This window comes from Gadus morhua, chromosome 13, assembly GCF_902167405.1.
Source record: "Gadus morhua chromosome 13, gadMor3.0, whole genome shotgun sequence".
NCBI classification, from domain to species: domain Eukaryota; kingdom Metazoa; phylum Chordata; class Actinopteri; order Gadiformes; family Gadidae; genus Gadus; species Gadus morhua.
Genome location: NC_044060.1, coordinates 15,490,409 through 15,515,370, shown reverse-complemented (window position 1 = coordinate 15,515,370; position 24,962 = coordinate 15,490,409). Strand labels below are relative to the sequence as shown.

The 24,962-nt window shown below is 45.0% G+C and overlaps 1 protein-coding gene and 1 non-coding gene across 5 annotated transcripts in view; both read left to right on the top strand.

Annotated features, from left to right (window-relative positions):
- Positions 1-24,962, top strand: part of arhgap9 (Rho GTPase activating protein 9) — a 39,313-nt gene that overhangs the window by 4,279 nt on the left and 10,072 nt on the right. For 3 of the 4 annotated variants that reach the window (XM_030374405.1, XM_030374402.1, XM_030374403.1), the window contains exons 3-17: positions 7,646-8,046; positions 8,269-8,467; positions 8,874-9,244; positions 11,544-11,798; positions 12,212-12,301; positions 15,686-15,763; positions 17,621-17,767; positions 18,096-18,194; positions 18,713-18,774; positions 19,177-19,264; positions 20,249-20,344; positions 20,531-20,629; positions 20,970-21,078; positions 21,856-21,975; positions 23,578-23,676. In XM_030374405.1, the coding sequence (XP_030230265.1) occupies positions 7,831-8,046; positions 8,269-8,467; positions 8,874-9,244; positions 11,544-11,798; positions 12,212-12,301; positions 15,686-15,763; positions 17,621-17,767; positions 18,096-18,194; positions 18,713-18,774; positions 19,177-19,264; positions 20,249-20,344; positions 20,531-20,629; positions 20,970-21,078; positions 21,856-21,975; positions 23,578-23,676 (2,128 nt within the window). In that variant the 5' untranslated portion in view covers positions 7,646-7,830. The remainder of the gene's footprint in view (positions 1-7,645; positions 8,047-8,268; positions 8,468-8,873; positions 9,245-11,543; positions 11,799-12,211; positions 12,302-15,685; positions 15,764-17,620; positions 17,768-18,095; positions 18,195-18,712; positions 18,775-19,176; positions 19,265-20,248; positions 20,345-20,530; positions 20,630-20,969; positions 21,079-21,855; positions 21,976-23,577; positions 23,677-24,962) is intronic. The other variant, XM_030374404.1, reaches the window with a different exon arrangement.
- Positions 12,681-12,753, top strand: trnat-ugu (transfer RNA threonine (anticodon UGU)). Its single transcript has one exon. It is a non-coding gene; the product is annotated as a tRNA-Thr (tRNA).

The following is a 24,962-nucleotide window of genomic DNA, read 5'->3' as shown; positions in this document are numbered from 1 at the left end:
AAATGCACATATGCATGAGTTGGGGATGTATCGTGTGGGAGTATGAAAAACCTTTGAAGTAGCTCCTTCACTTTATACTTGCCTTGACTACAATTTGAAGACATTGGCATTGGCTTTCAACTTCAAACTTCAAACGTAATTCCAGACTTATGCTGCTGTGTCCAAAACGTGCTATGTCCATGGTACCATAACTGCAAGGCTTAAAGATTGAGAATGCAGTAGTTTATCATCTGCAGGTCACTAGGTCATCGCAGACGAAGCATACAAAGAAATCGATACTTGCCAATACCGGATGTTTCAGATGTTGTTGTGATACCAGGTTAAACTATGCACTTCAATCCACCAAATTGATGGTTAGTATCAGCTGTGCTTTAACATATAGACCACATCACTTCGTAATTGGTTGAAATCAAGCAATAGACCCCGTTCACAGAGGTGTCCTCTTAAGACAACACAGGTGTTGCTCCTCACACAAATGATCTGGGCCTGCGACTGTTATGTATCACGGCACATGGTCCATGGTCAATGTGTGTGTTGTCGTCGACAGTCTAGTGTGCTACCGTCGCCATGCTACATAAAAAGAGCAGATGCACAATTATTGTTAAGAGCAACAGCAGCGTTTTTCCTGCAATGATGCCAATGTGAAGAGGGTCTATACATAATGCTATATGAAATGAAAACCTTTCCCCTCACATTGGCATTCATGTGTGAATTGTTCTGCTGAATTGCATGTATTTGCCCTAATGGAGGTGCATCATTTCCCTTATGGTTGTCACTAATAATTGTTATTATCAATGTACAGATGCATAACACCATGTTAACATTGACCCCTAGATGCCTTTAATGTAGGGCCGACTAAAAATATTGACTAAAGTGTCCCTTTATCCAACATACTGTGTTGTTGTTGCCCAATATGGACATGGAGATGCATTATTGTGATTAGGTGAATACCGTAGTTATGGGATAGGAACAAAAGAATGGGATACACTGTATGGTTTCCATATAAGGCCCCTGCATCTAATTGATGCAATCTTTGTAATGCATTTGGTGCATATACATGGGTTCAGTTTAAAGTTGTGTAACCTCCTGTGTTTGTTAGCTCCACGGTAATACTAATGACCAATGGAACCTAAACTGTTGTTGGCCTTAGCAGGCCTACTAATCAATAGGCACGATCAATGAACTAGGACGCAAGTCATGCTGGTCTCTTTCTCTCTCTTCCTCTATCTCTGATCAGTCTTCCTCTCTGCTTCTGTAGCTGCCTCTCTTATGATAATCACTCCTTACTTCTGTCGCTTTTTCTTTTGTTTGCTTAATTCTGTAAAACAAAGGCAAAACTAGTTAGCGGTATGTTGCCTCTTGTGTAGACTTGGATAGCCCTTTATGCTGTGAAGAATGAGATGATATGTCCTAAACAATGCAATGCATCTCCTTAGTGTTAACCACTGTTGATCATGTGATATTGATGATGATATGATCATTGTGATAATGAGTTATTCCATATCCCGACCATACCTCTATGCTCAAAGACTTCAGCCATGTGCACTCGTCTCTTGGCACAGTAAAACATGACGGCTCTGTTGCTGTAAGAGGGCTATGTCTTTGTCACCATCTGGGTTCTCTGCGTCTGTGTGTTTGTGTGTTTGTGTGTGTGTGTGTGTGTGTGTGTGTGTGTGTGTGTGTGTGTGTGTGTGTGTGTGTGTGTGTGTGTGTGTGTGTGTGTGTGTGTATCACCGCCTGTGCCCTTCCAAGTGCCATCTGACCTGAATACATGCGAACATACAATTATTGTTCATGCTCAAATTAACTCGCTTGCCTATATCTACAATATACAAATATACTAATGCAGCGATCCACTTTCTTCAATTCTGATGCAATTCTGACTCCTGAATGAAAGGATGCCAAAGTAGGTTTTCCAATAGAAAGTCGGATAAGATAGGTGTTCTTTATTAATCTCAAAGATACCTACTAACACTAACTGACTTAATGATGGTGCACCAGAAAGGCAAAATAAAATGAGATTGTGCGACGGAAAGGAGATGGTTGACTGGGTTGTCATGCACTCTGTGGTTTCCTGTTTGCTATGCTCTGTCTGTTGTTTTTTTATTTTTTCTATTCTTCCGTCTTTTCTTGATATCGTTGAAAGACACAGAGGTGTCCTTTGCCGGATAATCTATGAAAACCTTGAGTTTTCAGCGTACCATAAATCATTAGGAACATATCTGAAGAAACAGAGGGCCCTATTTTAACGGTCTGAAACGCAAGTGGGAAAGCGCAAAGCGCAAGTAGCTTTGTGGGCGGTTCTACGGCGCTATCGCTATTTTACAGGCGGATAAATGACGCTTGCGCCGCGGCGCAAGTGTCAAAGGGGTTGGTCTGAAGCAGCCTAATTACCCGTAGGTGTGGTTTGGGCGTAACGTGCAACAAACCAATGAGAGTGCCAGCTCCCATCCCCTTTAAGAGCCATGAGCGCATTTGAATCGGACGAGTTGATATTTAGACAGCGCGTCTGCAGTCTCCGATGAGACAGATGCACATGAATTTCAAACTGCAAATGGCTTAGTATATTGCCAAATAATATGGCCTAATTCACACATGGAATAAGGGGGTTTCTTCCACAACTTCAGAAATACTGAGTCCTCAAATAAATGTCGGCAAAGAAAACGTATGATAGGCTATAACATATGATATGCGGTAACTGTGGTTCTATTTAATGATATACGCAATACATTATAAACATTGTTTCTTATCAGTATTGTATGCTATCCTAATATGCATGTGTCCCCCCGGTAATAGACATTGGTTGCCATTGATTGTATTATGCGTTACGTGTTTAGTTTGCCCAAGTGAAGGAGTTCAAGTACCTCGGGGTCTTGTTCGCGAGTGAGGGTACTATGGAGCGTGAGATTGGCCGGAGAATCGGAGCAGCGGGGGCGGTATTGCGTTCGCTTTACCGCACCGTTGTTACGAAAAGAGAGCTGAGCCGCAAGGCAAAGCTCTCGATCTACCGGTCGATCTTCGTTCCTATCCTCACCTATGGTCATGAGGGTTGGGTGATGACCGAAAGGACGAGATCACGGGTACAAGCGGCCGAGATGAGTTTTCTCAGAAGGGTGGCTGGCGTCTCCCTTAGGGATAGGGTGAGAAGCTCAGCCATCCGTGAGGAACTCGGATTAGAGCCGCTGCTCCTTTACTTAGAAAGGAGTCAGCTGAGGTGGTTCGGGCATCTGGTAACGATGCCCACTGGGCGCCTCCCTTGGGAGGTGTTTCAGGCACGTCCAGTGGGGAGGAGACCTCGGGGAAGACCCAGGACTAGGTGGAGGGATTATATCTCAACACTGGCCTGGGAACGCCTCGGGATCCCCCCGTCAGAGCTGGTCAATGTGGCCCGGGAAAGGGAAGTCTGGGGCCCCCTGCTTGAGCTGCTCCCCCCGCGACCCGACCCCGGATAAGCGAACGAAGATGAGATGATGATGAGAGTGTTTAGTTTGCGTGTGTTTAAACAGAGCACACACGCGCGCCCGCATTCATTCATTCTTTTTAACACTCACCCGCGGTAAAACAATGTTTTTCACGATCAAATAGGCCTACTCATCAAACCTAGAAGTTATGGGCATGTAGGCCTACACGATGTCTGTGTCAAGAAAATATGTGTTTGCTGTACGGTGTTTGAAGATGCATTGATTTAAAAGTACAACTTATTACCGCTGCATCAGCTGTTCTTTCCCAAATAATTTACCAAGAATGTGCGGCTAGGTAGATGAGAGAAGCAAAGTGTATGCGCGAGGTGCACAAGCAATCCGTATGCATGCATGCGCATGTAGGCATGCGCCCTTAAAATAGCGTCTGAACAACGCGCCACTGACTTTAAACCAGGTATTTCCTGGTCAGTAGCGCAATGGTTTTCAGAAACGTCAAAATACCGTTTGCGCCAGAACACGCCTCCTCCTTCCGCCGAACCGCCCCTTGGGGCGCAAGATCATTCCCTAATTTACCGGCGAGTGGCGCAAGTGGCAAAAGAGCGCTCTGCGCCAGTTGTAAACTAGCAACGACACATGCGCCAGTGACTAAGTCACTTGCGCCGGATGCAAGATAGGGCCCAGAATGTCTATGGAACACATGATTCATGATTTAATGTAACATGAAGCCGCAACAACACTATTACACGCATTACTATTTCACACAAGGTTACACATATCAGAAGAAATTGTATTTTTGACCTTTTAAATAAATCCTTAACCTCTTAAGACCCAATCGCCCACCGGTGGGCGATTTGGTTTGTTGACGATATATTTCCACTACGGAGCGACATAACCCGCTTCAACTTTCATCATTACAGACATTCTATACGTCGTTAGAAAGGGTAGAATCTCCACAATTTATTCATCCGGTTGTTTTTTTCTATAAATCATGAGCACAAAACCATAAATATTGATATTTACCAGCATGGTAAACCGGAAATGCCAAAAAACAGAGTGACTCCCTACCTTTGAAGCAATCTGAGAACCGTAATATGTGTCCATTCCTCAATTATTTATATTCCAATTGTCCGTGAGAATCCACTGATCAAAAGCATCCAAATGGTTTTTCATAAAATTATTCCAGCTTGTGAATATCGTCGTGTAAAGTCCATTTGTTTACCATCTCCAAACTTTGTTCGTCAACTAACATACAGACGTTCGCAGCCGTATCGATATTTTCTCTAGCTCCAGTATGCAGTTGTTGGATATGCTTGTTTTCATCACTTTGCTGGCTACAAAATAAAAGTGTCCCCGTCTTTTTCTGTTCAGTTTTCACTCCGGTACAGCCCGTGAAGTAGATGGAGCGCTCCCAGTTCGAAGGGCCAATGGGCTTTGTTTACTTTGTTTCGCGGCTTTAGTATAGGGACAGCGTATTGGCTATTGATATATCAATCACTTGGGCTTCTAGCCAATGAGTTTACCTTTCCAACGCTGCTAGGCGTGTCCAGGTGTGATACGTATGAGCCGAGATATAAAGCTGCGTCAACACGGCAGACAACTCACTTTGCGCATATTTTGCGCATATATTGTTCATATTTAGTTCTTGTCATATTTTCATGATATGGCCAATATCTCAATATGAATGTGTGAAAAAATTATGTTTTGAATCATGGAGAAAGGTTTTATAGTCACCAAAATGCTTCAGTAATGTTTCCAGTGTCACAGAAGTAGAGTAAATGCATTTGGCGCAATTTGGCCATTTGGAGACATTTTGGAGAGGTTTGTGCCGCCAGTGACAACACACCATAAAAACTCCATTAACTCCCCAAGGTTTAGGCCTAGAACTCCAATTTCTTCCAGGTGTAGTTGGCATGATGTAGAAGGTATTTGGCATATTGCCATATGCCTTACATATAAAGCACATCCTAGTTATTGTAGTTCAATTATGACCTATTATTTTCGAAGACAAAAAAAATTGCTTTAGAGCCATGTCTGAACTGATGTCATTTAGGTTGTGTGTATGATACATGCCAAATACATATCTACAGAAACTAGAGCTTGTCAGCTTTCAAATGAAGTATCATACATCCATCTAGGACTTAGGGTTACTGTGTTATAAGCTTTTCCATTTGGGTATGTGTATAGGCGAAAAAAACCAAAATACTGCCGGGGCTTAACTTGCAAAACTGTAGCAAAGCTCCTGATCTGGCCAACACTTCCCTGCTTTGATTTGGAGAGCAGGTGGACATTTATACACGTTCAATTCTTCTCTTATGCTATTGTATGCTCATGTATCCTGACTGTTTTTTTTACTTTTTTGCTTTTATCGACAGGACAGTTAAGGAAGACAGGAAAGTGGGTTGATGAAGGGATGGGATATCTTGTTGCATAGGACCACAGGTGGTTATCAAACATGGGTTGCCTTCATGTTTAGTGTACTAGTGGGTTGAGCCACAAGCCACCCTTAAATGGGTGGCATTTCAAACCTCATCCTTCCAACCCAATTGTGCCAGCATGTAGGCAGTAGCCGCCCATATGCTGGTGCGATGGGTTTTACATTGATTCTCATTTCTCTGTATGCATGGCAATAAAGTACAGTGAGATTAGCGATATTCAACGGGTCGGTCCTTCTCTCTGACAGCCTGTCTGCCCAGCGCCCCGTCCCTCCTGTCTGTCTGTCTGTCTGCCTGCCCTCTTCGAGTGCGCCTGACCAACCAGTATCTGTTCTGCCCGGTCCCTCTTTGACTATTAGCCACTAACCCTCCGCCCTTCCCCAGTCACCACTGAGGCGCTGTTGCTATGCACCTTGGGATGTCTGTGTGTGTCTGTGTGTACTTATGCAAAATGAGCCCCTGTTGCCATGTGTCTGGCAGAACCAGTTGTATTCTCTCTTATGTAAGGAGCCGGTGGCTATGGAGAGCAGGGTATCGGCATATGGTTCTGTCATCTCACCAGGTGTATTGCACTCCGTGCCTCTTGAAAACAGTACAATTAAATATTACACATCTGTAATATACATTTACATGAATGGCAAAAGAAGGGATAATTTCGTTTTAAAAATATTTTCTTATGATTGGAAGTTGGGATTTATTTCACCTGAATTGTACGACCTGTAGGCATCCTTGTGTAAAGATGCCTGTACTCCTACTTGCTCATTTATGGTATAAAATGTCCTGTGAGACCATCCAGAGCTTCGAGGTTGTTTTGCAATGAATATCAGTCTTGCCTTAGCTGGGTACTGGCAGCCATGGATTTACACATATTGCCATTCCTGATCATGTTAAAAAGACCTCCAGCCAATCGGATTAAATACTAGAGTGACACTCTTGCTCTTTTTGCACTCGCCGATTCCGGGGAAGCTCCCTCCCTCCTTAGCACTGATTGGTCCAATCGTTTCTCACTCTCAGTGATGCTTTAAGATGCTATGAACCAGACTGATTTGCAGGGAGGAACTGAACGTGAACTCGTGGGATCAGAATGGTCTCACAAGGCTCATGCAATTAACTCCAAGTCTACTAAAAAGTAGAAGAAATTCAGTTCATTATAATAGGCAGCTTGTTTCTCCTGATAATGACACAAATAGTGTCATTATTAGAAGGAGAGTAAAAAAAAAAAAAGATATTAATGGCGTCCAAGCTATTTAGAGTGGCCGGCCTCATTTGGTGTCCCAGAAATCACGATGAGCTTAGTTTGACCATAATTATGTCATGACAACAGTGCCATTGTGGCAACACTGCTGCTGTTGTAGGTTAAGTAGCTCACACGTGTTCTGCTTAGCCCATGTTGACTTTGCAAAACGAGTTAGTGTTCAAGAAAAAAAAAATTCTCCAGCCATCTGCCAACCCCAACGCCTCTGGACTTTTATCCAATTCAACAGGATAAAAGGCTAAATGTTATTGAGAAACAAGTGGATAAAGTTTGAGAAGAAAGAAGATTTTTACTCAGATTTGCCTTTGTCTTCCCCACCAGTGCACCTATTTGGTGTCTCTCCTGGTGACTTGGGCTCTTTAATATTTTATCTTTTTTCTTTTTAATTGCACTGTTGCTGTTATTTTACTTTCTGTTTCATTTCGTGTCTACAGTGAAGGTTATATTTCCTTGTTTTGTATTTTTATGTGGCTATCTCTCTTCTCCCTGTCTCTCTCCCTGTCTGTCTGTCTATCTGTCTGTCTGTCTGTCTCCAGCTCTCTCAGAATATGGCGCTGGCCCTGGCTCCATTTACAGGTGCCCCTATTCCACCAGACCACGGAGAACACACCCAACACTGCCTCTATCATCATCATCATCATCATCATCATCATCAACATCATCACCGTCTTCATCAAACCGCTGCAGTGCTGAGGCTTGCGTAACGCAGAGAGGGGTCACCATGCTGTCAGGGTCCTGGCGACGCTCCATCAGCCACCAGCCGGCGGGCGCGGTGGTGGCCAACAGGGGCGTGGCCGTGTGCGGCGTGCCCAGCGGCACGGTGGTGCTGGAGGCCCAGTACGACTACAACTACCGCAGCGCCGACGGACGGCAGGTCTGCATACGGGAGGGCGAGCGCTTCATCCTGCTGAAGAAGACCAACGCCGACTGGTGGCAGGTCGGGAATCAACGTTTTATAGTTCACGTTCTTCTTATGCTGTATCTGTTGTCTTTCCAAAGAGATGCCCGTGACCATATTGAGCTTGTAGTATTTCTCTTGGTCGTCGTGGTATCAGTTCAATTGAGGAAACAGACAGACAATCCTAGACCAGTACCACGTGTCTCCCGAAACCATATCAATGGGCTGTCGGATCACTTTCTGTTCCCCGCCTCCGCCCAGGTGAGGAGGATCGGTGCCGCCAGCAAGGCCAAGCCTCTGTACGTTCCCGCCACCTACGTGACGGAGGTGCCCATCGCCCCGATGCCCTCGCCGCAGCGGATCTTCATGACCACCTCCCTGAGCACCGAGCTCAGCAGCCACCCCAGGGTGTCTCTCACCAAGAGCCCCACGCAGGCACAGTACAGCGACAAGTACCAAGGTGAACGGCCACCCCCTTCCCAAAGACATGTCTTGTTGTTATTTTTATCGGTTCATTCTACAACATTTGTGGCTGGGATTCTGTTCCAACTTTGATAAGCAAATTATACTTGTATTAATAATATAGGGGTTTTATAGTACTTGTATGCTTCGAATCAATCAATGAGTAATATTGAAAGTTCGTTCGGAACTAGCTGTGGTATAATATGCATTTAAGGGAACGCAATATTCACATTTAAAACTTAGATTTTACTTTGAAGCTATTGAACATAATCAAGCCACAAATCAGTAATTAGTTTGAGTTCATCGCATGCAGTGAGATAACGCTGTGCATTAAAAGCCATTCTCCTGGGCTGACTCATAGCTCAGCTCTTCATTTATTCAGAGGCTTTTTCTCTTCCCCGCAGTGAACAAACCCTTCTGCCGCTCCATGGAGAACCTCAACTCCAGCAGTGCCTTCAAAGGCTCGGAGCGCTCTGCCGGCCAGGCCGCCCCTCGCTTCCCCACGCTCCCGCTCTCCGGCTCCGGCTCCCACGGCTCTACGTCGCCGGGCTACCTCCGGGTGCCAGGCGGCGGGCCCCGGGGCTCCGCCAGCCAGCCGCCCCTCCCCAGGGTGACTCCCACCATCACCCGGAGCCAGAGCTCCAGCAACCTGCCCGAGAACCCGTACGACGAGGTGGGCAGGGGCTTTGGTTTCCACGGCAGCCCCCGGGTCCCCAAGAAGTCGTGCAGCCAGTGGGACATGGCCGAGCTGTCCCGCAGTAACAACCACCTGCAGGTGGGTGGCGCCGCACATCACGCAGGCCGCCTGCCCGGCCATGGACCGTGTTTTTCCACTTCAATCAATATCGATCAATTAGTTATTTAATGGTTTGCCAACAGATAGCGGCCAGCACAAGTCACCAGAGTCAACCCGATGCCTTACATTGCTTTTTCCAAAGAGTGTAGCCAAGCAAGAACCAACTAAAGTGTTCTTTAACAAGCTTTGTAACCAAATATATAGAAACGGTACATTGTGCTTCACTGTGTGTTGGCTTCCAGGTCTGATCATCATCACATCCTCATCACATAATTTGTTCATATTCATATTCATATTTGTTTCAATGAATGTGTGGTTTAAGTAGTTTCAGAATTGAGTGGAAGGAGTATTAGGTCTCAAGAGTATTCTGTATTGTATGCATAGTATTATTATACTCTATCATATGATACAGGTTAAGATATATGATTAACATGAGGAAATAATGAGGCCAAGCCAAACAGGATCTCCAACACAGTATTTAAACCGACTGGTTCACCAGTAGATGGAATGTGTCTTTTCATGCAGAATCTTAGGATAGGATGAGGAACTAGTGCAAGTAGTATATTTTATATCAAGTATTTTGATACTTATACTTGCATATAATATAAATGTCAGACTCTCACTTTTATTAATGCACTTGACAGCAAATCTATATGGGAAGTATTTCAACCTTGACCTGTAGATAAATCTGTTCGTAAACATATAGAGACCAAAGGCAGAATGTGTGCGCTTCAAAATATATGTGCCGTCAATCAATACTTTATTATAACTTAATAATGAATAATGACTAAACACATAGAGGCTTGTGCCTAGTAGTCACTTTTCTATTCAGACACACATCTAGGGTGGCGTGGGTTGCAGTCGGTTCAACTCTGATCTACTTTGATAATCTTACCCCACCAATCCGCCCCCACCTCCTCGGCGGGGAAAAACAATTAATCGGACATTGTCCGGACGTCATTCGATACCAGCATCACGTCAGAAGTCGTTTGTAATCTCCACGCAATTCAACATGGACACTTAGAGCAACAATTCCTATATTTAGCCCTGGGCTATCCAGCTGTTGTAGAGATGTGTATCAATGCCAATACCACCTTAGCTTCAAACAGCTATGACGTCTGTGAAAATATTATAATATCTTTATAGTAATCATTTTTTCTTGCTGGTGACTTCTCTGTTCTAATCTAAGCCCAGTAAGAAGGATTATTGCAACAGCATCCAGATCACGAGCCCTTTACCCCCTTAAACTCTTTCTTTTCCCCCCCTCTCCCTCTCACAGTGGTTAGTAAAACATGTACATGTAGCAAATTGCATGTAAATCAAATAGAGTACATTTTGGTGACGGTCCTGCATAAGAGTCTGTTTCAATGCGTTACATATATATGTCCTCCCATGTTCTTGAATTTCACTGTGAGAGGGATTTGGGATCTCTTTTCTAGAACACAATTCAAAATGAACACCCAAAGTGTTATTGTTATTGTAGTCCAAATCCACATTACTTACGCACTTACAAATTTACAACAAACTTACAAACACTGCCCTCTAGAGTACACTGTCATTAATCACATTATCGCATGTGCCAGTCTTTGCCTGCAACACACACACATCCACACACATAAACACAGAAAAAACATGCAATTCTTCGGTCATCATCTGAGCGCTTGTGTGTTATGTAACCGGGATCAGCCAGACAGGGCAGTCAATCATTGTCTGTAAGTTATGTTACAGCCATGTCCCCTGTACAGAACATTCATTCATCATTTCCATATAAAGATCCATTCAAATAAGTCTTTCAGGAAAATTAATCGTAGCGCTCCTTCCCCCTCAATTGTTGGATATCTTTTCCTCGCTCTGCCCCAGTACTGGCATTCCTATAAGCTGCTGCTTAATCCCATGGCTGATTGACCATGGTGTTCTATAGTGGGTTATTTTCAGGTTTTGTGTTGCATTGCTAATATCTGTGTTTTCCCTTTCCTCTTTTTTGTGTGTTTTGTATTATTTAAAGTCAATACCTGCCCACACATAGGCATGATGTATACATACACTGTGTATATAATTAGGGTCTTACTGTTACACATGCACATTAACTCAAGCCCAATTTTAACAGTTGTACAAAGGGTATGCCAGTTGTACTTCTGTTCCTACTTTAATTTGCAAACGTTCCTTCCTTCCTTCCTTCCTTCCTTCCTTCCTTCCTTCCTTCCTTCCTTCCTTCCTTCCTTCCTTCCTTCCTTCCTTCCTTCCTTCCTTCCTTACCCCCCACCACCATGTGATGCAGGTCCCGACAGAGTCCTACGTCCCTCAGCTGTCCTGGCAGAACTCCCCTCTGTACAGCGACACACTGACCCCCTCAGCGTCCCCGTCTAGGGCCGAGCCCCCCAGCCCGCCGCCCGGAGAGCAGCCCCTGCAGGTGCTGGACCTGTGGGAGCAGTACTCGGACTTAGCCAGCGGGAGAAGCTACTATGTCAACAGCATCACTAAGGAAAGGTCCTGGAAGCCACCGCGGAGAGCCCGCACAGGGAGCACCAACCAGGTGAGGGCTTCACTCTTCCAACGGCTTGCACTTACCCCTTTGACACCCAGGGGGCAGTGTTTCAATGTCTGCACTTGAATCAGTACTTTTATGAAAAGCACAAATGGCTTTCCCTCTCCATTAATATATTGTAGAAGATGGAGATAGGTTAAGATAGGTGCATCAATTATACTCCCTTGAGGTGTCAGGATTTAAATATTTATAATTTGTTTAGGGCTGGACATGGACCTAAAATGCATTAAATTGATTAAAATATAACAAAATTCTAACCTTGAATGTTTATCGCTGGACTCACAAATAGCATGCGTACATTATGAGACCACTATCTGCTCATTCTAAGTCAATAAATATACAGATGACTGCTAAATTAAACCATATGTCTGACAATCTGTGCTTGCCGTTGTCTCTGCCAGCTAAATCATCCACAGCCCCAGATATCACCCAGGCACACCAGCCATCTGTCCCTACCGCTCTCTGGTACCACCAATGGCACTGTGCACAAGGTAAGGGTCTAAGGCTTATGTTGTTGCATTTAATGGCATGCCTTAACTGAATCCTATGATTGCTAGCCATCAAAATCAGCTATAAATGTAATTATATCAAAAATCCAAATTGTATCCTGTGGCGAGTCTGCGGATAATCTGTTAAATCTGAAATTATTATAGATTAAGCATTGTAGCATTGCAGTGTATTAGGGTCACTGAAAATGATTATTATCAGTGATAATGGCAAACAATATCCCCGTTGTTGAATGCAATTTGTGGCATGTTCAAGTTGTTAGTTAAAGACATTTGAGGCCCCATCATTGTGTCAGTGTCAGCCTTGCAAATATGATGCTTAACGATGAAATAAGTTTTAGCACAAAATCTGCACCTTACCGGAGGCTTCATAGCTCAGTGGTTAGAGCACTGGTCTTGTAAACCAGGGGTCGCGAGTTCAATTCTCGCTGAGGCCTGAATTTATGTTTATGTTCCCTTAATGGAAATATTAAAAGGCTAATTTTCCCAGTATCGATTGCATAAATGGGGAAATACCGCAATGAAAAAAGAAAACTAAACTGGCTAAAATAACCACTATTTAATGACATTACTAAAATACAAATCTTCCAAACCCAGTGTATATATCGTTGTCATCGAGATCAATGCAATAAGCTACCTGTGATTCAAAATTCTTTGAAACAAAGTCCCCACCAGTTCTTCAGAACCTAAAGAAGGAACTGTGTTGTCTGTACAAGACAGTTCCCCTTCCCTTTCACTGTCATAAATTGTGGGGATTCAAAGCTATTGATAAAGAAGCATGTAGCATAAACGTTTTTCGCCCAAACACACACACACACACACACATCACAGACGTACACACACACTAAAACACAAAGAAGCACATAAACGCACCAAAAAATAACACACACACACAAACTCACACAGTATCTTCATCTCTCTAGCCAACTGCTTCTAGTTACGTCTGTCTCGCCTGTCTCACTTGAAGCATTCAACGTCATTCCCTCGCCATTCAGTGAAAGGTTGCTGTGAATCCTTTTGTTTCCTATTCCCAGAGGGGAAAGCAGGTAATATCTGTTGATCTGCCTCAGTTGATCAGTAGGTCATCGCCGTCACGGCCATCTGCTATAGAGCCTCAGACGCAGCCCCCCTTTAAGCCCCCTGACGAAACATGGCTCAATTCAAACCATGCAATCAGAGCCCCCCTCAGCCTGGACCTAGGGCCCTACTTAGGAACAAAGGTGCTCTAAAACTACCATCCATAGGTCATTTAATTGTTTACTTCCCCCCCATGTTATTCTATTTGACCATTAAAGGTTTACTGTTCAATGTTTTACAATCTACAGTTAAAGCAGGTGTAGTATTTGTAATGTTCTGGATATGATGGCAGTTTCTAGGCTTGTCCATGAAATGGAAGCTGTTGTATTGCATAAATGTCTTTGACCATATTTATTGTCAAATAAATGCTTGATGATAATAACTGATGAGTGAGGCATCACACAGATACACACACACACACACTGACATACACACAAACACCACCCCATACTGTATTTATACACACACACACACACACACACACACACACACACACTACACCTACACCTACACCTACACCTACACCTACACCTACACCTACACCTACACACACACACACACACACACACACACACACACACACACACATACACAGAAAATAACATTAAACAGACAGACAACCACACACAGAGGTATATCTATTGTACAAAAATTAAATCTTGTAATATCTGGTTATATAGTTTCACATTTACTGTAGGTACTTAGATTAGATATGTCATTGGTATGCCCACAGAAAAAGCAACAGTTGGATAACTATTACCACCATGATATTGCACAACTGGTGTGTCTGTGTAGAGTCCCCTACGGTTTCCTGGTACAGCTTATTGAGTGAGATAATGATGCTGGTGACTGATAGCAGTTTCCCCTCGGAAAAGGGAAGTCACCACCTCGCTAGTGAGAGAGAAAAAGCACTTTGAATGGTATTAGGTTCAGAAGCAAAGGACCGCAGGCTTACACTCAACAGATGAGGAGAGCAAGTGTAAGGAGTTGACCAGGATTCTTTGGGTGGCAATGAGCATCACAACTGTGAGTTCACCTTTTCTTTTCAGCATTGGCATCGCTAAGCAAACAGGCTTTGTTTGAAGTTGTGTCGGTGTCAGAGATGGAGTTTGGTCATCCTCACATGGAAATGATATGTCTTTGTGCTTATAACCTACTTTGTATGCTACATAACAGCAGTTAGAGCATAGCTGAGGTAACCAAGGCTATACTGGTTGTGTGGAGCAATAATGGGGGACAGTTTGGGTTTGTCGTTCATTTATTTCCTCCGTGAGGGCATTTGTGTGTTGTTTTATGAAATGCGTCAATGCTTCCTCTTTCAGTAGCAGCTATTTTCCGCACAAACAGACGTATACATACGTCCACACAGACAAACACACACACACACACACACACACACACACACACACACACACACACACACACACACACACACACACACACACACACACACACACACACACACACACACACAGATATATACAGACAGACAGACAGACAGACAGACAGACAGACAGACAGACAGACAGACAGACAGACAGACAGACAGACAGACAGACAGACAGACAGACAGACAGACAGACAGACAGACAGACAGACAGACAGACAGACAGACAGACAGACGCACGCACGCACACACACACACACCCAAACATAGCGGCCAACCCAACATGATCCTCTGCATCCTTTTTTTCTATGAAAAAGTGTATCACCTTTATGGTTCCTCGTTGACTTTGTTGTTAGAATTAAAATTATCGTCAATAAATATTTGTGTGACATTGGTGCAATAATTTGGAATAATTTATCAGAAATACTTCCCTTCACCTACACCTCATACCAACCCTGTCTTCCCTCACAATATTATTTTGTCAGAATGTTCTGTTTGGCTTGATCTGCTTAACTTTAATTTTGCTTCACTCTCTCTCTCTCTCTCTCTCTCTCTCTGTCTCTGTCTCTCTCTCTCTCTCTCTCTCTCTCTCTCTCTCTCTCTCTCTCTCTCTCTCTCTCTCTCTGTCTCTCTCTCTCTCTCTCTCTCTCTCTCTCTCTCTCTCTCTCTCTCTCTCTCTCTCTCTCTCTGTCTCTGTCTGTCTCTCTGTCTCTGTCTCTGTCTCTCTCTCTCTCTCTCTCTCTCTCTCTCTGTCTCTGTCTCTGTCTCTGTCTCTGTCTCTGTCTCTGTCTCTGACTCTGTCTCTGTCTCTGTCTCTGTCTCTCTCTCTCTCTCTCTCTCTCTCTCTCTCTCTCTCTCTCTCTCTCTCTCTCTCTCTCTCTCTCTCTCTCTCTCTCATTCCGTAGCTGTCTCCGGATCTGGTCTACAGGAGCCACCAGAGGAGCGCTCTCGGAGCTGTGCACAGGAAACAGGTGAATATCTATGTGAGTCTGCCATAAGTCTCCCCCCCGCCCTGGGACCTCTGATGCATGCATGTCACCTTGAATCCCCCCTCAAACTAACAAGCGGGAGAGACACCACATTATCCATTTCCATTCACTTTCCCCTTATTCTTCTTCTCCCGGCACGAGGTGATCAGCGTTGCGTCTGTCAGCTGGGAGCTCCTGGAGCGGTGGTGATTTGTTTTTATTCTTTGATGTCTTAATTCATCGGCACACTAGCCTTAAATCTGGGTTTTCAGACACGTGTTTGGTACATTCTTACCCATAAGTCTCTGCTACCTACCTGAGAACGGTTCAGTAGAACTGGGACTCAACAGGGATTAAAAAAACTGAACTGAACAACTTGGTTTCCGGAAATGCATACTATGCATAACATTGCTTAAATACACAGAGAGAAATAAAGGCAGATGTTCCCTTTGAAAATCAATGAACTCCAGAAAAATCAAGCAGTGTGATTAGCAAAGCCTGCATCCTCACTGTATTACTGTAGATTACACTAACGCAACGCAGAGCTCTGCACTTTTTTAGCCCATAAATCAGCATGTATGCACATAGAGGTGGTGAAATATCGCGACTCATGGTGTGTAAAAAAAGAAGCTGCTATCCAAGCACTTCTTAGTGCAACATGTTGCATCACAGCAGGTTGTGGGTGTGCCTGAACGAAAGCCCTTTAAAGGTCTCCTCTTAGCAAATGAGCCGATCTGGCTCTTCCTCCTAATCCGTCATTGCACTGAGAGATGGCAAACATTAGGAGGGTTGTTGTTTTGTTGGAACTGGGTTATGTGGATTGGGAAATGTGCTTGCTCGGCTAGCTGATCTATACACTTCTAGTTATATTATGCATTTCTACATGGATTGTAGTGCATAACTGATCTGACGGACATGGTGCAGAACGAATGCCTCTATGGATGATTTGTACAATGACGGCATTTAGCAAACGCTTTTATCCAAAGCGACTTACATCGGTTAATACACACATTGACACAGTCAACCATGCAAGGCGACAGCCAGCTCGTCAGGAGCAGTTAGGGTTAAGGGTCTTGCTCGGGAACACATCAACACTCAGCTAGGAGGAGGTGGTGATCGAACTAGCAACCTTTACGGTTACAAGACAACTGCTCTACCTCCTGAGCTAAGCCGAGCCAACTGTAGTTGAGACTCTCCGCCGCCTCATGTACTGCTAATGTAACAACTGGGGTTCCCCTTCCTGTCCGAGGCACATTCTGCACTGTAATCCCCCGAGCCAGGGCCCTTCTCTATCTCCATCTGTCTGTGGAGAGAGAGAGAGAGAGAGAGAGAGAGAGAGAGAGAGAGAGAGAGAGAGAGAGAGAGAGAGAGAGAGAGAGAGAGAGAGAGAGAGAGAGAGAGAGAGAGAGAGAGAGAGAGAGAGAGAGAGAGAGAGAGAGAGAGAGAGAGAGAGAGAGAGAGAGAGAGAGAGAGAGAGAGAGAGAGAGAGAGAGAGAGAGAGAGCACGCTCAGAGAAACAAACTAAAAAGGGAGAAACAGAAGCTGGAAAAGCAGAACAGCCCGGAATGTGTTTTTGTGTCATTATCTACCGCTGAATCCTGCCTGTTGTACCAAAACAAAATATTAATTAAACCCGGCTTCCTGAGCAGATTGTGATCATGCCATGCCGAGTAAGGAATGTATCATTATTATTTCAACACTGTTTTGCATATTTATCACGGTGCTTTCCACAAAGTGCCGTATGATTGGGAACAGATTGCAGGCACATGTGCTCCGATCAAAAAAAAACATGAACAACAGATCACTGCATGCCTCTCGTTCCTTCCCTCCACTGCTGACCTATCCCCTGACCTCTGACCTCCCCCCTCTAAGAGCATGCAGCGTGCCGTGTCCTCTGATGTGCTGACCATGTCGACGTTCGGCAAGGGCGACGCGCTCAGCCCTGACTCCTCCCCCATGCACCTGCCCCACTCCCAGTCGCTCCAAGAGAACGGCCAGGTAGCCACAGGAAGCATCCAGGTATAGCTACTGTTTGCATGTTTTTGTGTGAATGACCATTTTGGTACCCATACACAGAGGCTACTGCTGATATACAGTCTCCTACATGCACAGAGAGACACACGGATATACACACACACAGTTGTTTCAGTTTTCACCGATGAACACCATCGGATGTATACACAGCTGTATTCTTTTTTTCAAGTTTTCACACATACATATCCACATACACACACACACCCACACGCACACATACATACATCCCCCCACACACGCACACAAACACATACACATTCACACACACCCACACACGCGCAGACACGCAGTGACCACCTGCCTCTTCTTGCAGCTGTCCCTGCAGAGCAGAGGTTACTCCTACAACGTGACCAACATCATAGTAGAGCCCCCCTCGCCCGACAGCTCGCCAGATAGCGACAGCAGCAAGCCCGTGAGTCAACACAGCACTGCTTCAGCGTCTAGGACAAGCATTCAGTCAGGGCTCAACAACACCAACACCTGCCAGCAGCCATTACTTTAGTCTGGCGGGTAAAATAATGCAGGGGGTCTAATTTAAATAGTTTGGCCGCTAGATTTGTTCCGCTCGGGCAGGTAAGAGGACACCATTTGAATAGTTAATTTTGGACTCTTAATGCAGTTATGAAATAGTTACAGACTTTACAGACCCTTGCTATTGATCACTCAGTCAACAACAATATCCCATTCGCTGATCATCTCAAATAATTTCCAGAGGCCCTTGCGTTTAATAGAGAGGGGCCCTTTGTCCTTTTCATAGGTTTATATTGTTTGTTACATCTATATTGATTTATCATATAGTATTACCTTAGTACACTTGTTATATGACACATGTACATTTTTCACTACTTATGTAAACATTACTCTTGGGTGGATATAAATATGTCTAGGTTAAGGCTAAACTAAAATAAATGTTTGTGTTTGTATCTACAGGAGCTGGAGAAGGCTGGTCTACTGAACAAGACCAAGATTTCAGAAGGAGGCAGGAAGCTGAGGTATGATCAAGACAAAACAAAGTACAAGTTGTTTTATCTGCAACAGTCACAACAGGATAGAAGCAAATAACACTATATCAATATGAGGGCTTGTATGATTTTGTGTTCTGTGTGTGTGTGTGTGTGTGTGTGTGTGTGTGTGTGTGTGTGTGTGTGTGTGTGTGTGTGTGTGTGTGTGTGTGTGTGTGTGTGTGTGTGCCTGTACATCCCTGTGTGTGTGTGTGTGTCTGTGTGCATGTGTGTGTGTGTGTGTGTGTGTGTGTGTGTGTGTGTGTGTGTGTGTGTGTGTGTGTGTGTGTCTGCGTGTGTGTGTGTGTGTGTGTGTGTGTGTGTGTGTGTGTGTGTGTGTGTGTGTGTGTGTGTGTGTGTGTGTGTGTGTGTGTGTGTGTGTGTGTGTTAAAGGAAAAACTGGAACCAGTCATGGGTGGTGTTGGTGGGGAACAGTCTGGTTTTCTTCAAGGACCCCAAATCCCAGACTCCCTCCAGCTGGGTGAGACCTGCACCTGTACTAAGTGACCTATACCCTGTGGCTGTCCCCGGTACTCATGTAGCATTGGTCCTTCCAGAGAAGCCAGTAACACTTTCTAAATGGTGATTGGTGGGAATCATGAGCTTCCTATGAAGCTGACCAATCCTGGGCCCACAACTACTTAAAAGTTCAGAGGAGGGAAAAATAGATCAAAAGCCTCTACCTACTAATAATTAAAGGTTTGGGATTAGGTTATATTCTCCCGTCACAATGTTATTTTTGTGCCACAGATTGTGTCTGTGTTTTTCTTTGCCTGCTCTTGAATAGCACTAATGCTGCTGCGCCATGCCATCCAAACAGCACCATATTTCTATTTTATGATAATTCATACGTTCAAAGCCGTGTGCATTAATTGGAACTTAAGTGGGTCATATTTTGAATAAGAGCAGCACACCGGCGCAGCCTAGCACGGGGTCTCTCTCTTCCAGGGTTGGCCCAAACCAGGCAGCGCCCTCCATTACCCCCCATCATATTAACCACAGAACGGGCCTCACAGGGCCTTCACATTGAAGCTCGGCCGGGACCGAGCATGACTCAGACCAAGAGCGGGTCAGAGAGCCACTGACATCCTCCACAACGCTCTGACGGGACATTGCATGCTATTGTAGCTTTTTGAAGCGTATTTCAGATCAGAAGTCTCAACCAATTGAACCGTTTTCAGGAATGACTACAAAGAAAGCCTGCTTTAGAAGTGTTGCATGCAGGCCCTGGATGGGTGCATGGTCGCAAGGCGCCACTATTACATTTTTTGGGGAAAGCCTGGATTAGGTTTAAATTGGGATGAGCAGACGAAGCCTCGCGCCCGTTATTATAAAACCTGTGAGAGATTATCGAGCAATATCTTTGCTTTCCTTGACCTGCTGCACCAATCTTCAATACATATCATAATTCCCGTAACATTATTTAACAGATAATAACAGATATCTGTGTGTTTGTTACCATTAGAAACCAGGGAACAGCCGTCCCGAGAGCAGCGTGGACCTGAGAGGCGCACAGCTTGAATTTGCTGACTGTTTGTCTAGCAAAAAGAACGTCTTCAAGGTGAGCAACGCTGAGGTAGAACCACAAACGGCGACTAGAATGTGCATCGTTATACCCGCAAAACTACCATTCTTCGCTAACCATAAAATTATGTATTTTTATTTAGTGAAAGCACAGTAGATACAAGTGTGTAATGACGTGGCGTGTGTGTGTGTGTGGGGGTGTGTTTGTGTGTGTGTGTTACAGCTGAGAACCGTGACAGGAAACGAGTTCCTTCTGCAATCGGAGACGGACTCTCTTGTCAGAGAGTGGTACAACACCATCCAGGGTGTCATTGATAGGCTGGTCCGTGGTCTCTCGTTCTATCTCTCTTGCTCTCTCTCTCTATTTCGCACTTCTCTCGTTCTGTCTCTCTCTTCGTCTCGTTCTCTGCCCCTCTCTTTCTCTCGCTTTCTCTCCCTCTCTGTCACTCTCTGTCTTTGTCGATTTGTCTCTCTGTCCTCCTAATCGCTTGATACAATGAAGTAGAAGCGCATGGGGTCGACCTCCTCAATCAAACCCCAAACACGTCATCTAGTTATCGCTATAACCATATTCACATAAATGTACCATTTACACAACAACAAAAGAATATAAAAGTCAACCAGGTTTTTGAAATGAGTGGAATGGGTTCCTTGTGTCCCAGGAGCGGGAAAACCCTCTGGACAACGTGCTCCTGTACTCCCAGAGACGGGCGGGCAGCCTAGAGATGCTGGATCGGATCGGAGAGGACGATGACAGGACCAGGACCTCCGGTGAGTCCAGCACCCCCCCCCCCCCCCAATCACCCAAATCCTCACCCAGCACCCTGCGCCTCATCCCAGCTCCTCCAGACTCCTCCTGTCTCGACGTCTCGTAGTTTCTATCTCCACTCGCCCTGCTCGGGGGGTTCTTTGCCCCGGTGTTCTGTCCGCCGTGCTCACCTCCATCCAGCCAGCACACCCCTCGCCCCCTCGCTTAATCTTCATCGCCGTCTCCGCCCACCACCTCCACTCTGTCGTCCACGGCCTATCGAATCGGTCAACACGCACTGACCACCTCCTCTCTCTGCTCCCCCTCCTTCTACTCCTTCTCCCCCTCCTCTCCTCTCCCTCTTTCTCCCCCTCCCCTTCCTCTCCACCTCCCCCTCCTTCTACTCCTTCTCATCCTCCTCCTCTCCCTCCTCCTCCTCTCTCTCCTCCCCCTCCTTCTACTCCTTCTCCCCCTCCACCTCCTCTCCTCCTCCTCCTCCTCTCCACCTCTCCCTCCTCCTCCTCTCCCCCTCCTCCTCCTCTCCCTCCTCCTCCTCCTCTCCTCTCCTCCTCCTCCCCCTCCTCCTCCTCTCCCTCCTCCTCCTCCTCCTCTCCCCCTCCTCCTCCTCCCCCTCCTCTCCTCCTCCTCCCCCTCCTCCTCCTCTCCCTCCTCCTCCTCCTCTCCCCCTCCTCCTCCTCTCCACCTCCCCCCGCCTTCTACTCCTTCTCCCCTTCCACCTCCTCTTCCTCCTCCTCTCCCTCCTCTTCCTCTCCCTCCTCCCCTGTGCCTTCGCTCCGCAGTGCCCCGCTCGGCGTCAAACCTGGAGAACACGGAGCGGAAGCGTGTGAGGAGCCGCCTGAAAAAGCTGATCCTGAGGAGACCCCCTCTGCAGGCGCTCCAGGAGAAGGGCCTTATAAAAGGTGAGGGCAGAGCGTCCCATTCTTAGGCCCTTCAATGGCAGAGGGGGTTTTGTTGGCCACGGGGCAACCCTGAATTTTTCGAAGTGTAAAATTCTAACTTCCCACAAAGCAGAAATTTGTTCGGATACGAGGCATGCACTATACATACATTTACATTTACATTAAGGGCATTTAGCAGACGCTTTTATCCAAAGCGACTTACAATAAGTACATTTGTCATAAGAAGTGCAACAATATATTTCTGCTGGTACAGTAAGGATGTTCATAGAACCAAGTGCAAGTACAACAATCGCTAGGCTAACCGATTCCCCGTGTTACAGCAATGATAGCAGCTACTGCAGTTGCTACACAGTTAAGTACTATAATACAATACAATACAATACAATACAATACAATACAATACAATGTTGCTACACAGTTAAGTACTATAATACAATACAATACAATGTACAATACACATACATACACTACATTTAAAACATGTTGGAAGAATGAGGATTTCCGCACTTGTTGGAAAAACCATAGAAGTTTATAGCAGAAAATATATTTTCAAGCAACAAGATGCCACTCAAAAATGCAAGAAGATAGCGATGAATAGAGGCTCAGCTGCTTATAATTGCCTCAATTCCCGGAGAAGTCGAAGCAGGCAGAGGGAAAGTTTTGTGTGTTATATGCAGCTGGTTTTGAACTCTGTGTGAAGCACTTACAGAGAGAATGCAGTGGCACTAGTATAGACTGTACATGGATGACACTCTTGCATCATCAATGTTAAGCCAAGTTTCTTCTGGAAAACGAGGCAGCGTAATTGAAATGAAAAGGGATTTTTCTTAGAGGAATCCTCATTTTACAATAGCTACTTCTGTGCGTCTGTCTGTATAAGGTGTTTTTCTCTGTGTGTGTGTGTGTGTGTGTGTGTGTGTGTGTGTGTGTGTGTGTGTGTGTGTGTGTGTGTGTGTGTGTGTGTGTGTGTGTGTGTGTGTGTATTTTTATATATTTGCATGTTTGAGTGTGTGAATGTGTGTATGTATGTGTATGTTTGTGTGTCCCTTTTTTAACTGGCTTTTCTTTGCCTGTGTGATACATTTTAGGGCATTTTGAATCATTCCAGGGCAATTTTTATTAAATGTTGCATGACGGCCCATCAACGACTCCACTGAAAGAAAATATGAACCAGTTTTCATATGCAGTTGAAATACAGTGTAAAAATACAGAAGTGGAGTCCTTATTTTACAAGTTGCATTTAAAAGCCCCAGTCAACCCAATTAAAAAGGAAATTCCGGCAAAGTACCCCCTGAGCTCACGTTCATGTCTGACCCTGGTGTGTGTGTATCAACCTTTCACAAAGAGTGTGGGTGCACGCCTGACCATGTTTGCAACGCTGAGTACCGATCATCATAACGTTTGTGTGCTACTGTGTGTTTTTGTGTGTTTTGTGTGTGTGTGTGTGTGTGTGTGTGTGTGTGTGTGTGTGTGTGTGTGTGTGTGTGTGTGTGTGTGTGTCTGTGTGTGTGTGTGTGTGTGTGTGTGTGTGTGTGTGTGTGTGTGTGTGTGTGTGTGTGTGTGTGTGTGTGTGTTTGCTACTGTGCGTGTGTATGTGTGCAGACCAGGTGTTTGGCTGCAGATTGGAGATGCTGTGTGAGCGCGAGCGCAGCGCCGTGCCTCGCTTCGTCAGGCTTTGCACCGAGGCGGTCGAGAGAAGAGGTACGAGCTCCCAGCCAAGCTAAAGCTAACAGCTAACACTCATCACCACACACGGCCCTATTACCGCGCCCACAAACACACTGCTCTGCATACGACGCCCTCAGCAACCACAACCACAACATACGGGTTTAAAGGGGAGAGAGCGGAGAAAGGGAAGGAAAAAGCCTTTATTTTTGTTTGGTTAGGATCGTTCCCCCTGACGCGTCTGCCGCCGTGGGCTGACAGCCACGTGACGCGCACTGAATCGGCTTTCCATATTGAAGTAAATTCGGGCACAATATCAACTTTATTTATATATATTTACGAGGGGAGAACCCGTGACAGGTGCCAGAGAAACCCACATGATGAGAATTGAAGAAAATAAAGCTGTTTAGAAACTTGGAGAACAATGCGAGCGAGTCAATATTTCATGCGCCATGTCTTTTCTTGTCTTTACGTTTTTCTTTGTGTTTTTTCTTACTTTCCCCCCGGCAGGACCTTTTTAAATGCGTCGTTTGCCTGAATTAGGTTTGTGACAGACAGACATCTTAAACACAAAGAATTCGTAAAACGTGCCCACGGCTCTTGCGGCGTTATTCCAGAATGGCTGTGTCACGTTAAAATTGTACCAGGGGCGAAAATTGTACCGGCCTACGTCATCGTTTGTTTACATCCTGACAACCTGCCCGGCAACAGACGACGCGATGCAGAAAACATGTTTCCAAACGACGAAATAACATAATACAGATAGCGGATCGCTATCTGTATTATGATAGATAGCGATAACACTTGTTTTTACTTTATATTTGTATTGTATTTAATTGTTTAATCGAAACAATAAAAAAATTTGCCTGCGAAACGGGCGATCGCGTCAAATGACAAATGTTTTGCCCGCGAAACGGGCGATTGCGTCAAATGACGTAGGAGGGTTCTTGAAACATAATACAGATAACGGATCGCTAGATAACACTTGTTTTTACTTTATATTTGTATTGTATTGAATTGTTTAATCGAATTTAGCTAGTAAACTGAGTGTTTTAAGCAGGTTTCATAGTCTAGAATGTTCAAGAACCTTCCTACGTCATTTGACGCGTCATTTGACGCGATCGCCCGTTTCGCGGGCAAATTTTTTTATTGTTTCGATTAAACAATTAAATACAATACAAATATAAAGTAAAAACAAGTGTTATCGCTATCTATCATAATACAGATACCGATCCGCTATCTGTATTATGTTATTTCGTCGTTTGGAAACATGTTTTCTGCATCGCGTCGTCTGTTGCCGGGCAGGTTTTCAGGTTGTCAGG